The 16512-nt window shown below is 35.1% G+C and overlaps 1 protein-coding gene across 49 annotated transcripts in view; it reads left to right on the top strand.

Annotated features, from left to right (window-relative positions):
* The window catches only part of SLMAP (sarcolemma associated protein), an 89374-nt gene that overhangs the window by 49047 nt on the left and 23815 nt on the right, over positions 1-16512 (top strand). For 13 of the 49 annotated variants that reach the window (XM_086846760.1, XM_086846755.1, XM_086846759.1 and 10 more), the window contains 4 exons: positions 10245-10328; positions 10587-10646; positions 15309-15431; positions 16015-16089. In XM_086846760.1, the coding sequence (XP_086702886.1) occupies positions 10245-10328; positions 10587-10646; positions 15309-15431; positions 16015-16089 (342 nt within the window). Of the gene's footprint in view, positions 1-1123; positions 1187-6800; positions 6858-8175; positions 8333-9860; positions 10124-10244; positions 10329-10586; positions 10647-15308; positions 15432-16014; positions 16090-16512 lie in introns of those variants that run through there. The other 36 variants (XM_086846739.1, XM_086846746.1, XM_086846738.1 and 33 more) reach the window with 10 other exon arrangements.

Below are 16512 nucleotides of genomic sequence, written 5' to 3'. Positions count from 1 at the left end.
AGATTGAGCAACTTTGGGAATGAAAGAGGAAAACTGTAAAACCCATGTAAAATCAGTATGCTTTTAAAAATTCCTTTTGTCTTGCTCTCTCTTGAAGTGTGTGCACAGACACACTACCTGGCCACGGAAAAGGCTAATGGTTTTACATTACTTTTTTCTGTAGCTGTAGTACTTAAGAGCTGTATTCAGAGTAGAGTTAAAAGTTGTGTAGAACTAAGTTGTTTCAAAAAGCGATATTTTTTTCAATGTGTTGCATGACACCTGGCTTTCATCTTTAAGTTTTGTGAGCCGTGTATTACATAAAGATATGAGAAATTTGTATACAGTCACTTAGAGGACCAGGTGAAAATGAAAAGAAAAAAAAAAAAGGAAGTTTAAATACAAAAAATTAATTTTACAGCCACGGTGCTGTTTTTTTAATATCTTTGTCCTTGTGGGTTAAAAAAAGTTTACTTTTCAGAGTAACTTTGAAGTATAGTAAAGCTTAGTACTTCAGTTGAGCTTCTGATGTCAGAACTAATGATTGAACAAATTTGGTTAGAATGTACCACATTCTGCAGGTTTGTGCTAATGACAGCCTTTTCCCACTGCTGGACTCTTGGTCAAAGGATTTTTGTGCCTTGAAGAGATGCAGGATTCTGATGGAGTTGTGAGCTGAACAAGGTCTTGAGAAAATCTGAGAATGGAGCCCAGTTTTAGGAGCTCTGCTGCAGAACAGACTTTTCGAAGTGAAACTGTTTAAGAAGTACAGGCATATGTTCAACAACACTTTTAAAATATAGGATGTTAGATATGAAAAATCAACATGAAGATTCATGCAAAACTTTGAAAATACCCTTTTAAAGCTAATAAAAGTGCTGAAGAACATGGGTTAAAAACACGTTCTGAAAATGCAGCTGGAGTACTTTCTTCTGATCAGTTCAAAAGAGTAATCTATTTCCTAGTATCACTCAGACATCATTTCAATTTCATGTCGTGTCTGCTTGCATATCAACTCAGATTTGATTCAAAAGTCCATTGTGAATACACTGACAAGTGTTGTTAATATGCCTTTCAAATTTTTTGTTGCATCAATTTGAAAATGATAAGAAGATGTAAACTGAAGTGTTTCTTTCTCTACTAGAGCACTTTCTTTCAAAGAGTGGAGGGGACTGCACTTTTATTCATCAGTTCATAGAATGTCAGAGTGAGTACAAGAGTGTTCACATTTGCTTTAAAAAAACAGAAAACACAGAAAAGGTGGATGAAACCTTGTCACTACTATTTAATATTTCTGTAGTAGCAGAAATTTTCTAAGCACAGAATCGTGACATTGTGGTACTAAGCAGATGTCTGGCAGAAGCAGTAATAGGATATCTTTGCTCTTGCAAAGTGATGGTCACATTGTCTCTTCTCAATTCATCCATTATTGTGCCCTGACCAACATATGGGTGGAGATATTGCCACATGGTGTTTAAAACTGAGTGTAATTTTTCACCTGTTACAAATTAAGTTGAAACCTGTCAGTGTAAGTGAACATCACAGGCAGCAGGACAGAGAATGAGGTGCCTTTTCACGTATCTATAATTTATCTGATAATTACACATTCTCCAAATTAGTTGTAACCAAAGAACAAAAGAGAAAACAGGTCCATAGTTTGTATGTGGAAATCCAAGAGACTGTTTTAAGAAAAAGAGAAAATTGCAATACCAGTCTTTAGAAAGATGTGTTATTCTGGAATGTGAAACATGATTTTCAAAGCAAGTGCTTTTCAAAATGAGTAATGAAACAGCACTGACTGCACATCCGTAATTAAGGAAAAACTGAAGGTGTAAAAACTTTTTGCCTACTGAAAGAAAAATATCATTAGAATGAAGAGAAGTGCTATTAAACTTCAAGAAAATGTTTTTTTCTTTTACTTCAGAGTATATAGAAATTATGTACCTAAAATGGAGCAGAGAAGTATTTAGAAGCAGAAAGACAGGATCATTTTTGACACAATGCCCATTGGACTCTTTCCTCTCAAATTTTCATGAGGAAGTGTAGCAGACTTGTTTGATTTTACTGCTTGTGATCCAGATTGCAGTGTCATGAACCAAATGACGTTATACTGCTAATGTTTGTATAAGAAAATTTAAACTTTATTTGAAAAATGTTTATTTAAAAAAAAAATCTTGACTGGGAGCTGTCTTCCATCAGGCTGCAGTTTAAAATAATTCTAAATTTTGAAAAGATCTTGTATTAATCTTTTTTCAGTGCATAAAAATGAGGTTAAATGCTTGAGTAAACATTTTTTTCGTCTAGAATATGAAGAGCACACTGTGTGATGTTCAAATACAAATTGGTTGCCTGTTTTCATTATTTGGATGTTAGCTTAACCTATTTTGGCAAAACTTAGGTTAGTATCACTTCTGCAAACTAAATGCAACCAGTCCTGTCACTATTGAGGAAAAGTGATCAACAATATCTAGCAAAATATTCTGAGATGTAAAAGAAGTACAAATAAGAGTAAAATTAATATCCCTTTATTTAATTTAATATTAATTAATATTAATATATAAGGGATTTATGCCTACCCTTTCTTAAGACATTGAAAAAATATAGAGTGAAGACACTACAAGGCCTCAACTGCTTCACTTTTAAAGGAATGAATATGAGTTCAAAAGGGTTCGGTATTCTGCATTTTTATGACAGTCTAGGTTTTTACTCTCACATCAAGAAAAATTCCAAATAATTTACTCTTTTATTTCTTCTTGGACTGAAAGTTTGCCTTTTCTACATTCAAATATGCTTAGTCAAGCCTACCGATATCATGAGGTTAAAAGCTGCATACTGTAGGATCTATTATTTTCCTTTTGTATGTAAATGCTACCCTTCAGTCCTACTCCTGTTCTTTGCTCTGGGTGGCATCAAGGGTTAGGGACTCCTGGGGAGAAAAATAACAGTTCCAGAGATGGTCAGGAAGTGAAGTTTTAAGGCACACAGCAAATTGTGTAGAACACTATCATAAAGATTGGCAATACAAAGCAAGAATATATAGTTCATCATGTGGTAGTATGTTGGGGTTTTGCCCAGAGGTTTAAGTTCTGAGAGAGGAGCAGGTTTATAACTTAAACAATAACGATATAATAAAAATCCCAGAAACCAGATGGTTTGTAAAACCTAGCTTCTGTAGGTTTTTAAAGATATTGTGTAATTATTTTTATTTTTTAAGCACAATGCACTCACAATATCATCCAGTAATGTGTTCTGATCTGTAACATCTGTGGAGTGTTATGAAATCTGGCTCTGAATGATCTGGGAAGTCTCTTACTTTCTGATCATTACATCCAGTTCACTTGTTTCTCATTCCATAGCTTTTTTTTGTAGTAACCACTGGTGAAAATCAGTGAAATCAAGAGCAGAAGTCATGGTGCATCTTATTGATCAGTACATGATATGCATTATTAGTAAAAATGTGATGATGTATAGACCACAGTGAGATTTGTTGCCCTGCTAGCTTCTTTCCACTCCAGTCTAACCTTTATTTCTGTCCTTATTTTTTCCCTTACTTTGTGATTTTTGTGTTTGATTTTAAATGCAAGTCAACTTCTTTCTTTTCATCAAGCTGATTTTTGCAAATTTATTATTAGAAGTTTTTGGATGAATTAAATGGGGTTTTTTTTAACTTCTCCTTTGACCTGCATGTGTCAAGTAAAGGTAAAGCTGTTTAGTATCACTTTTTTTCAGATGGTTGGAAATTTGTGCATTGAGGGACAGGTTTTTATTGATTTTCAAATCTGGCCTACTTCAAAGACTATTTTGATGCCAAAATACAAATGTAGGGAGACCACATTACTTAAGTGATAATTGTAATGTTAACAGATCTTAGTTATTATATTGCACATAGTGATGACCTAAATCTAAATCTAAAATGGAGTTCTTAAATTGAAAAGATAGGAAATACCTAAAAAACCTAAAGGAAGGCTGGCTTTATGCTGCAAAAGGAAGTATGAATTATCTTCAAGACAAACTGAAAGCTGAACTTCACAGCAGATTGTGTCAGTAAAAACATTAGTTATATGTACCTCTCTGCTTTCTGCTAAGTAGGGACTGGATAGCCTGAAAGTTAAAGTTCTTTTGTGCCAGAAATTAAAGCTAGGATCCTCAGCCTAATTTATATTTTGGTAACCAAGATTACATGTCTTGATTCAGGGAAAACACTAACTGATTCGAAAACAAATCAGGTTTATGAAGTTTTCTGAAATAGTAAAATTAAAAAATGCAAGGATTTGAAAGAGATGTTTTAAAGAAGACATCTCTTTATCTTTTCTGTGTCATTGTCTGGATTCTGACATTTTTAGTGACTAGGGTGGTAACAGTTAAAAATAAGATTCTATGGACTTTGGTGATACCAACCAAATTTTCCAATTTTCTGTGTATTATCTAAATACCAGCGTGCTGAACAAAACTATTTTTTTTGTTGGCTTATGCCATATATTAACGGCAGCATTCTTGAAACACAGAGAACGTTCACTTGTTCTGAAAGTTAGGAGAGGTCTCAGTCACCAAGTGCAAAACACTGGCTGTGCCAGCTTTGGGTCAGGCTGGCAGAGACTTGGGTGCTGCTGCTGAAGGTCTTGGCCGAAGAAACAGTGCCAAGGAGACACCTTTTGTACAAATGGTGAAATCAGTAATGGACACTAGAAAACAACAAGCCACCATGGAAATGAAAAAAAGCCAAAAAAATCCCATGCCTGCAGTTTCTTTTAGTCATGGAAACTGAGTGTTAAGAGCTGCTGCAGAAATTTCAATTTGGAAAACATCTGAGTAGGGTAGTTTGTGCTTTGTTTTGCAATTATTCAGGGTTTAGCAGTTACTGAATTGTGAAAGCTAAAAGATCCATCAATTCATAATGCTAAACTTTCTTCTGTAAGCTGATTATAGAAACCTATTTTTAGCTAGCAGTCTAGCATGGTTGAGGTGTTACCCCTTCAGATCAAGTAGTTGAAAGCTACTTTTTTTGCTTTCAGCTGTTTTATTCATATCTACAGGGAGAATTCCTCAGCTTTTTTCTTGCTGCCTTCCCTTCCACCCCTCTTCCAGCCACAGCTGAGTCCTGGAATAATCATATAAGAAGACTTTTGTTTAGATTTATTTTATTTTAAAATGGAAGAGGACTCATGATATTACTCAAACTCCTGACTTGTGGCTGCCAGTAACTTGATTCCCTTCGCAGCGCTTTCCTCCTCAGTCTAGGCACAGTCATTCTCAGCAGCTCTGAGGAGCTCGAGGCTGTTCTCAACTTGGATGATGAGTGATCTCCTACAGTTGCTTGAGACCTAAAGCCAGTCCTGAGAATCCATTCTCCTGTTCCATGTGTTTCTGAAGCAGTATTAGCAAAATGTTACACTAATGCAGGATCATATTTTTTGGATAAAAGTAGGTGGAGGGAGCATCTCTTTTAAACTGGTTTATCTCTGTGGGAGGGCTGAGTAACAAAGGACACATGAACACCCTTCTTCAGGGCTTTTTTTCTGAAAGCTTGTCTACCATCTAGGGTTGTAAAAGATATCTCCTCCTAGATCTTGTCCTGCATCTGTTCTTAGATTGTCATAGTTACAGCAACATGCCATCAGAGTAGAGCGATGAGTTAATCTTCAGAGATACTTGAAGCTGGAAATGCTGACTAAAGTTGCTCTGATTTTTTTGTTTGTTGGTTTTTTTTTAATTTATTTTTAATTTGAAGAGGTTTACTGTTAACCAGCTTCTTTAGCCTGAATGCTCCTATTTGTGCTGTTCATTCAGCCTTCTCTGTGTCTCAGTTACCTGTTGACAGCACATGGAGTATCCAGCAAACTGCATTCCCTGCCTGGTTATCAGGGATCTGACAGGGAAAGCATGGAGGGGAGCTTCAAGCCTGATATTTCAGGGACTAACAGCTTTCAATATGGACTAAATTGCAAAATCTACTGCACAGAAATCGAATATGTGATCTGTAAGATGAAACCCTTGATACTTCTGTGTTGGCATTGCTTCTTAAAGAATTAGAAATAATAAAATATCATCTGCAAAAAGAAATTAATTATTCAATAGTTTTTTTTAGTGTCTTAGATTAATCCAATCCTGTTCTTCCCTTGGTGTTCTTGTTTACCTTCATGTCTAACAGGAGTTAGGGTGAAGTTAACAATCTAGTCTCAAATTCCACTTCTGAGATTTTTGTGCACCTCACATACATGAGTAGACTTCCCTGAAATAGCCTATGTATAAAAACTCAATTTTTCATGAACCTGAATGTAATGCATTCCTAGTTTTTTGGAGGTTTGTGCAGCTTTCCTGAAAGGTTTAAATGAAGAAAGGCTGTTTCTGTGTACCTTTCACAGGGGCTGTTAAAAGCAATTGTGTTGTCGAGGGGACTTCTTTATTGCTGTTTTACTGTGGTGCATTTCTAGATTTTTGCTATGTTGTGTGGATGTCTGTTACATGCAACCAGCTCTTCAAATTCCTTTTTTGATAACTGAACTTGAGAAACGTGTTAATTGTTTGTTGCTTCCGATTCGATTTTTTTTAAATTTTAAAGTACATAAAATTAATTTTTCTAAATACTAATTAGTGAACTGCAGCATTATGTAAGTTAATAAGGAGAAATAATTATGCACTGTATCACAGTTCCGGTAGGCTTGTGTGTTCTGTTTCATTATTCCATGGCAGTATAAAGTTTTTGTTCAAGCCTGAGTAGGAAGTAATATTATCAGCTTTTAATTTGGTCATGGAATGTACTCTACGTAGATGCATGCAGGGAAAATTTGAGCTTGGAAAGTAACACTTATTTTGTTTGGCAGACAAGATCATAGATGAAGGACATCTAACCAAAGTGGAAGAAACAAAGCTTTTGAAAGGTTAGACTTCTGGATTATTTAACTGTTTTCGAAGCATGCTTTTTTCTGTCACTCAGTGCATGTTCTGTATTAAGCCAGCAGTTTGAGTTTTGCTTGAATACGCATTTGAGGAGAAATTCAATAAAGGGGAGGGAAATGGTGTGCTGAACTCTACTCCAAATACTATTGTAGGCTAAAAAGATTTAATGGAAACCATTTTTGAAGAGTGCATGAAATGCTGGTCTCAATATTGATTGAATTCTTGCTTGAATATGCATAAAAAAAAAAAAAAGGTAGTAATTTTTGTAAATTCAATTCAAATTTTAGTGCCTGCATGAACTCCAAACAGGATTTTGGTTTTATCATAGGGCTACATAGAAATAATGTTTGGTGTCATTTTAAGTTTAAAATAAAAGTGCATTTTGACTGTTTTCTATCTTATACCCTCATAACTTTAAAATAATTATTAACCTCCTAAATGTGTCTTTTCCAAATAAAATATATCTATGCCTCTCTAACTCTTTTTCACTAATGTATAAAACAAATTAAATTAAAGGACCTAATTAGAAAAGACTTGTCAAGGAACAGTCATCCCTACCTTACAGTGCCAAGATCAGGATTGCTACCAAGTGTGCAGGTCAATATTTCTCAAGTGTCTAATAATGTAGGGTTGTTTGGACTTGCAGGACTCACTCCTCTCTTGCAGCTTTTTATTGATGTCTGGACATACTACCTCAGTTCTTCACCCTCTGTCCTCCTGCAAAATGTTGTTGTGTTGAATAAATCTTAATTTAACAGCTCCAGTGTTACAGAGACATTTGAATTTATTTTCTCTTCCTTTAATGCATGTAATGGCACCTTTAACTCCTTTCTGTACATGAGGAAGCTATAGACAAGGTGCCATATTTGGCAAAAGAATGCATACAATAACTGTAACGTAACACTTGCATGCCCCTTCCATTGCAAAGCTCTGAGCTATTTTTAGTGTTTGGTAATATATTCTAACTCATCAAGTATGATGTCAACACATTTTAATATACTTTATCACTTTAGCTATATTTATTCAGCTCAGTTTTATTATGGGAAATAGGATCAACTGCTGTGATATAATATAGTACAGGAAAGAGTTTTGTGCTTACGTCTCTGGTTCCAGAATAGGAAGCAGGCTTCTAATAGTTTGTCTGTCTTCTGCTGTTTCACATGTAGAACTGGTGCATCTTTCCTCTGGTGCCTCATCTTTTGTGCCTTGTTTCAGAGGGGGGAGGGCAGGAAAGGGGGACAAGCTGGTATACCAAGGGTGGGTGGGAGGGAAGTATATAAGGGGGTGCTGAGGGAGAGAGAATTAATTCAGTGGTTGGAACTCGCACTGTTCCTCCCATTTTGCACAGAGCAGGAAAGCAGTATTTCCATGGATGCCCAGATATGGTAAAGTTAGTTGGATATGGATCTTGCTCATCTTAGTGCTTCTGGATCGGCCACTAATAAAAATGACATGGGTGAGGCTTTTAGGTTATACTTCGCTTAGTAGTTAAAAAAAAAATGTATTACTTGGTTTAGTAAATATTACAGTTTTAGTGACCATTCTTGTGAGCTTGGTTCTATATGATAATGTAAAATGTTTTGATTTGTAACACCTTTAGATATTAGTTAAAATCCTTATTCCTAAATATAAGAAAGAACCCTTTTTGTTTTAGCAGAGGACCAACCACCCCCAAAGATTAAATTTTTAACTACAACAATCAGTATGAATTTTGAAGCCTGGTAAAGTGGAAGTTATGTTTGGAGTACCTGCCAGGTCTGATCCTCTAGTGTGCTTTAACTGTACAGGTGCTTTTCTCCTTGCTCTTCTCCAGTGATTTTGGTTGCATTAGGATGGGAAGAGTCTTGCTCTTCATCAGCTGCTTTCTTTGTACTTGCTGCCTTCTGTTTCATGTACAGGTAGATGTTAATCTGGCACAGAGTTATAGAAAACTTTTCATGTTAGATTAAGAAAACTTCGGGGGGTTTTTTCTGTTAACCTGTCCATGTTCTGTCATGTTGATTTCCTCATGTAGCCACATAGATTGTCTCCAGTTTCTGCTTATTTTGTTTAGGAGGAAGTTAGTTCTGTGTATTCTCTTGTTATTTGAAAAGATGTCGTATTATTCCCTTGTTTCTTTCTTCTTTTTGTACATTAACCTTGTTGTATAACACAATTTATTTATTGATGTGCCTCTTTTTTCCTGGGTCCTGGTTCTTCATTGTTGCATGCAAGTTACCTATATGTGGTGAAATTATTTGTGTTCACTGTGCTTTTCTCCATGGATGGTAGAAGTCTGTGTGCTGGGAATGCTGTATTGACCTCTTTTCATATAATATCTCTGCCTGGAACTTGAGACTTCAGAGGAAACCTTTGTTAGCCTGCAGGTGGGCAGCAGTGCTGTCAAAGCAAGGCTCTGAATAGGCAGCCAAGATAGATTTCATTTTGCATAACCTCACCTGCATGTTGGTGACAGGTCATTGCTGACAGACCTGCTGAGTTAGGACACACCAGAGATGGTGTGTCCTTTTTTAATGGACCCATCAGAACTAAACCATAATTGTTATTTAAGAATTTTTTTTTTTCAAATGTATTTCAGTCACATATAATATCTAGACTTTGAGTCAGGGGTGATTCTGTGTGGGAGAAAGATACTCTGGTATAATTAAATCCCCTTTTCAAAATATGTGGTCTCCACTAAAAATCTAGAACTGAGGAAAAAAACCCAAACAACAAAAAATCCAGCAAAAAAACCCCCAACAAACCAACTGTGTGGCTTCACTAAGCTGCTTGTAATAAAGTGCTGAATTATGTATGAACAGCTATTTCATGAATGTTATTTTTTGGTGGAAATCCTAACACTGCTTCACTTAATACAATTTAAACTGGAAATTATTTCTAGGAACTAGTGTATTTATATTGCTGTGCTTCTTTAATGGTTCACACCACACTTCTTTTGAACAGTACAGTATGTGCAAGACGTGTTATTATTTTATTTGTCCAAAATACTGAAGCATGGTTTTATTCTTAACAGCAGTTTTTTTCTGACTTGCTACAGTATCTGCATTGTTCTAGTTTTCTTTTCTTATTTGTTTGCTGATTGAATCAGCTTTTCCATAGTTCCAGCTGGCAAGAACACAGCATTAACCCAAATTCAAGCTGTGCACGAGGCAATTGCATCCTTTATTAGAGGCTAGGCTGGGTTAATGACTCCAGGGATGCGGAATCCATTTTAGCCCAGACTTGCAGAGAAATAAGCACCCAGCAGGTTTTTAACTGTTTCTTGCACCAAGTTGTATACTACTGACATTTAGAAGTAGTTTGGTGTATAGGAGAAATTATGAACAAAGCATTTATTGATTGTAGTTGCTTTTCCTTGTCTCTTGCAGAGAACCAAGCACGAGTCAAAGAATCAAACGATTTGTCCGACACCCTTAGCCCAAGCAAAGAAAAAAGCAGCGACGACACTACAGGTATGAGTTTAACTGAGATTTCTGTAAGCTCTAATCAGTTTGAATTAAATTTAGGTAATCATGAGTATTTTATTGAAAGAGTATATTATGAAGAGTTAGAGACAAGCTTTGAGCAATATTGTCTGTTTTGTGGCTTCATAATTTGACTCTTGTAAATTGAGAAGGACATAAAATCTTCTCTCCATGTAAAAAATGTGTATGAGAACTGTCTGCAGTCTGCCTTCTCTCTGAAAGGTGTGGGTTTGTTTTTTTTTTTAGATGCTCAAATGGATGACCAAGATCTAAATGAACCTATTGTCAAAGTAGCTCTTCTAAAAGGTAAACAAATTTACTTTTGCAGCTTTAGATGCATAATCTAGATGGATAATCTTTTTATCTACTGGGTTTTTATCAAATGTGCTTTAAAATAGAATGCTGTAATTTAAAGATGTTAATCATGTAGTATGCAAGAGTTAAATTTAAATATCAGTAATGACTACTTTGGGTACTATAAAAGCACTCTTTGGAGTGTTGCTATAGAAATAATGTGTATAAAGTTAATCTCTGTACTCACCAATGCTGTTCTACGAATTTACATGTTATAACTTTGCCTTGAGAAGTAGAATCAGCACACATTTAAGACTACAGCTGTGAAGAGGAGGGATTTGTCCATCACTGACATTTTTCAAGCACTGTCAAATTTTCAAAAATTCAAAAGCTTCCATCGCTGTCAGTAATTCTTCTGTTAGCTTGCAGCTGATTAGTTAATCAAAACAAGATTTTAGATTTTCCTTTTAACACAATCAAGATTGGAAGTTTGTGTTGTAACTGTATTTGGAGTGATTGCTTAGGCTTAGCTCTGAGCTTCATTGCTATAAAAGTAATTTTTTTTTTTTTTCCTTGAAGGCATATACTTAATTAACAAGCTGGTATTTACAAATTCATCAGCTGAAGAATTTTGTGCCATATTAATTAGTTATTACATTTAGCCTACTGAAAATCATTTTATGCTTCTTTAACAATTAGACACTTGATAAGATCTGTACAATTATGCTCCTATTGGGATCACAAGAATGTCACAGTTCTTTGTGATTCAGAAGGAAAGGAAACCATAACGGAACGTAGGAGACCTGTAAAAGAGCTTTTCTCTGCAATTGTTTACACTCCCTAATTTTACGACATAAAGGCTTCCAAAAATTGCACAAATTACTTTTGCTGTTTGGCAGTGTATAAAATTAAGTTTGATATTTCCCAGTGGACATCAGTTCAGGAAAGGAGTTTAGAAAGGAGTATTTGAGATACTGGGCATCCGATTCCCTTTGGGGTGTGCTCTAATAACAAATATGTCTGCAGCTAATAACAAGTATGTTCATACTTCATGTGCTAGAAGGTAGAATTTGATTGTTGTTTGTAGTGGTTATAATAGTCTTATTTTTGGTTATAAAACTGAGCTTGGCAGCAACTTTTCCTCTTGAGGCTATTTATGGGCATTCCTATTTTGCTTTCATGAAATCCTTAAAAAATATCTGTGCAATGAATCATTTGCCCTTTTAATTTTTATGAAGAGCCTATAAACCCACAGTTTTGTTTGAGTTTTTTTTCAGAGAGCTACTTCATGTGCCTGACTTTGCCCTAAAAAGGATCTTATTTGCCTCAGAAAGGTTTTCAAGTGGACTTGTTATGCAGCCATATAATTAAGGAAGAGTGAGAACATTTTTGATCTGGCGGCTGTTTGGAATGCAGAAACAGCCACTGTAAAAGGCAGCAGTCTTGCTGAAATTTACAAAACAAATTAATGGAACAAGAAAATTGTGAGACTTCTGATTGCTGTAGTTTCCTCCAAGCATTTTCCATCAAAATTTTTGAATGCATTCAGGATTTGTTTCAAGTTTCTACAAGTCAGAATCTGGCAAGGAGGGGAAGAGGGGAAGCTGTGATAGATTAGTTGGTTTTGTTTTTTCCCCTACAAGGTGAATGGTTTTATTAACCATCCATAACAGTTCCCTGGACACTTCTGTTTAAACAGGCTGTTTACTTATTGTGGCTACTGTGACTACTTATTGCAAAGTTAAGGACAGGTAAATGTTAAACAGCTGGAAAGAAGCAATAAATGTCATTGGAAGGTTGGTAATCTTGTTCTTACCAATGTCCCTGTGTTTTCATAGTAATTACAAGACTGATCCATGGAGTCTTAGTAGGAAATATTTTCAGCTGAGGGTTTGCTGAACAGTGGTAATCTACATAAGGAATTTTGAAAATCAGCAGCAGTCTGTTAGCTCAGAAAGTTTGGGAACTGTTGTATTATGGCAGAATAACCGGAATAAATAAACTTTATTTAAAATATATGATAGTTTCCTTCATGTGGATCTGATGAAGCTAAAAAAAGTCTCATGACAAATGAATTGTTGTTCATCTGAGTACCCTAAAAATTGTCTTCTGAATAACTTGAGAAATCCTGCAAAATTCTGAAAGTGAACTTTCAGAAGTGAGGCTTGAAGAAGTACCAGACTGCTCATAAAGTTACTTCCACAGGCCAGGCACATAGAGATAAGGGATCAGTTAAGACCGTGGCCTAGATGTGCTTCTGTATTATTTCTGTTATAATTTTTTTTTTTTTTAATTAAAATTGTTAAAAAATAAAGTTTTTTAAAAAATTTTAAAATTAGCTTTAGAGTCACTGTTAAGGGAGGCTTCACTGTACTTTTGTGGGAAACAAAATAAAATGTGGCAAACAAACTGATCCCAGATGAAAGTTTTCCATGAGGTAGAAAAAATTGCAGTATTTGACCTTTTTTATTTAATCCTTTCTGGCACCTTTTTATAATTAGTGGTAGCTGCTTAGCCTTCTCTAGGACAGTTAGTCATGGTGTGAATTTGCTTCTTAAGGGAACTGATTCTAAGCATGATGATATTTAGTAGTTTTATTATTTTAAATAGGGCAGTCCTACTCACTGAAGAAATACTTTTCAAAACTAGAATTAGCATAAAAATTGTATTTGTTTTGAACTAGAAGACATTTAATTTTTAGTTTGGGTAAGACTAAAAAGTTAATATTTTCTTGTGCTTATATTTTTTGGTTTTTGATTTAAAAGCATGTTAGGCACAAGGAAATTCCCCTTTTGTGTTGACGTAGGAAATAGTTTACCTTGATTGTGCCTTTGCTAAACAGATTATGTTGTCCCTTAAAATTGAGCCTCTCATCTCTTTTGAAGCAGTACTGTCTTTTATGATGTGTGTTTTCATTGACCAGAAAACACTGCCACCATAAAGTTCATTTAGGGTGTCTATTGTTGGATTTGGGACACTGCTTCTTTATCAGGTGTGATTTGAGCATAATTTGTCAACTTCCTCATCCATTTCTTCTGAAAAGTCTCATTAAGGAGGATTGAAAGTCTAATTGCCCTAAATCTTTATCCATGAGAAACTAAGAACAAAACACATTCAGTAGAGAGAAACTTGGATTCAGAACTAATAAACTATAAAACAAAGTATTTGGATGAAATATGTAGTCCTCTCTGTTCTTTCTGCTCTCATAATTTTGTTCTGGTGTAAAAGCACATGTGTGTGCTCAAAAAGTTCATTACTGTGCAATCAGGAAAAACAGCCCCTTACAGAGATGCAGCATTAAGGCTTTAGCATGATTTGGTAAACAATTTCCTTACTTAAGAGAGCAAGGAAAAAATCTATAAATACTTTACTGAAAACATGTACAGCTAAATATGAATGTCAAAAGTAGAATGATGAGCTGAGCTATAGCTTTCTTTTTAATTTTTCATTATTAATGACAGGTCCAAATTAATGACAAACAAAAGTAATATTTTTTCTAAACCTTTATCTTAAATTCATATAGTCTATAGTTGCAGACATTTGTTGACCAGGTAACTGTGTAACTCTTTTCTGTCCACCCTCTCCCATGATACTCAGCTGGAATTCTTTCACCAATTTTCTTCCTTAACCTTTCTCATCAAACAAGCATTATATCAAGTTTTAGCCCTCTATCTACAGAGTTTATTAGTGCTGTTTGTGCCTATTGAAAGATTAGTTTGTGCACAGACACTGCTTAAGGAAAATGTAGTAAATGAGATTTTGCTGGATGCTGTTCCTGGCTTTGCAGATGCCTTCAGGCTGCAGTGTTCCCACATCTAATTTCTAGATGTGTGCCCATTAGAGGACACTGCTCTTAGTAACAAATACATAGTTTTCCTCTTTTTAATTCCTCCAAAACTTCAGCTGTGAAACTTTGTCTGTGACTGTGAGTCATCTCTTGTAAGCCCAAGAGGCATTTAACATGCATTTTAGCTAATACAAAACTTACAGGGAACAGCAAATGTTTTTATTTAGAGTTTAAATAATGCACACAGATTTATGATAATATTAAAGATTTACCTAATATTTTAACATATGATTAAAAAAAACCAAAATCAAGTGCAATATTTACTTTAGTATTCACTAAGGCTGCTGAATGAAGTAAGGAGGCTGGAATTTCTTCTTTTTCTTAATTTTGTTTTAGGAAATTTCCCTAAATTTTTCCTTTCCTTTTTGGTCCCCAGAGGGAGAGGGGGAGGTTGAGCCTTATGTGGTGGGTGGGTGGCAGTAGTGAAACATGGAATAGCTGCTCTTGCCTGAGCCTGTGCACCGAGACAGGCTTAGAGCAGCTTCCTTTAAAGAGATAAGTCATAAACACAGTCAAGGGTTGTCTTGATGTTCCTTGTTTTTGTGAATCCAAAAGTCCTCGCCTGTTTATACAGTGTTTTAAAAAACTCTCTAATTCTTCCTTGTTAATTTTTGTTTCATATTGTGTTATGTATAATGTTTTAAAGTTTGAATATGTTTTTTACTACTTTAAAAAGTATATTAATATTTTTACTAATATTTGCCTAATCCAGTTTTGAGTTTAACTAACTTTGGAAGATTTGAATAAACAGTTGCCAGTCATCACATGGCAGTGCAAATTAAGCTCTTTTACAAACTTATAATTCAAAGCAAATGTTCTTTTATCAGATGAATTGCAGGGTGCACAATCAGAGACTGAGGCTAAGCAAGAAATTCAGCAACTGCACAAGGAGCTGATTGAAGCCCAAGAGCTAGCTAGAACAAGTAAACAAAAATGCTTTGAACTTCAAGGTGAGACCCAGATCGACTTGGTTCTGTAGGGTATTTATTAAAATTGTATATATCAGGTAGTTCAAGATAAACAAAAATGTTTTCATGGTATTGAATGCATACTTGAACTTTTTCTACTTCATCCTTATTTCAGTCAGATAATGGATGTAATTGAATGTCTTCAGTGGTAGCTCTTTGTTAGATCATCCTATCAGCTATGTAGCTCTATTGTTTTTGAGAGGAAATAGTGTAGTCCAGTTTAATTGCATATTGTTCAGTGTTCATTAGGGGTTATATTTACAGCTTTTTTTTTTTTTTTCCTTCCTCCCACACCAGTTTGCATTTAGCGCACACGGAGTTTTCGGATCAGGCAACAGATTATATCAATTTGAAATTAATTGTAATACTACCACAATAATGGAATGACGTCTTAGTATTAACTTTATTAAACTACTTACACAGTTACTACCTTTGATAATTTCCTGAAGTAATATGTTTGTTTAATCTTTTCATTTTAGGAGAGGTTGTGACTAAAATTAATTACACAGGTGAAATACATGTTACTAACAAAAACTCTTGGGCACATTTTCACTTCTATTTGTAGCTCTCTTGGAAGAAGAGAGAAAAGCATATCGAGTGCAAGTTGAAGAATCCAACAAGCAAATAAATGCTCTGCAAGGTAGGAAATTTTTTTCCCCACTCTTTAGGGAAACTATAGTTTTGACTATTTCTGTGGCATCATAGTCACTAATAAAGGAAAATGTTTAGTTGAGTGCATGTTTTAAATCTGATTTCTTTCACCATGTCTTTGAATGTTGTTGTGGAATATTTCCTTTCAATTCCTGTGGTTCTCATAGTTACTTAGAAAATGCAAAAGGTGTAATAATATGTAACAGATATTTCTTCATCTCCCGTTAGTCTTTCCCAGTTGTGAATGATCCAGGGATTCTCGCTGTGACTGCCTTCAGAGCACTCAGAAGCTTCAGGTGTTTTTGTGCTACTCAGTCCCTTCATTTCATTATAGGATACTCTTAAAGAAATTTTTCATCCAGATCCACATCCAGCATCAAAGCATGCAGTAAAGTTGCTGCAACAGAGACCC

The sequence above is a fragment of the Cyanistes caeruleus genome, chromosome 11 (assembly GCF_971803275.1).
Source record: "Cyanistes caeruleus chromosome 11, bCyaCae1.hap1.1, whole genome shotgun sequence".
Classification (NCBI taxonomy): Eukaryota; Metazoa; Chordata; class Aves; order Passeriformes; family Paridae; genus Cyanistes; species Cyanistes caeruleus.
This window is presented reverse-complemented; position numbering and strand designations above follow the sequence as displayed.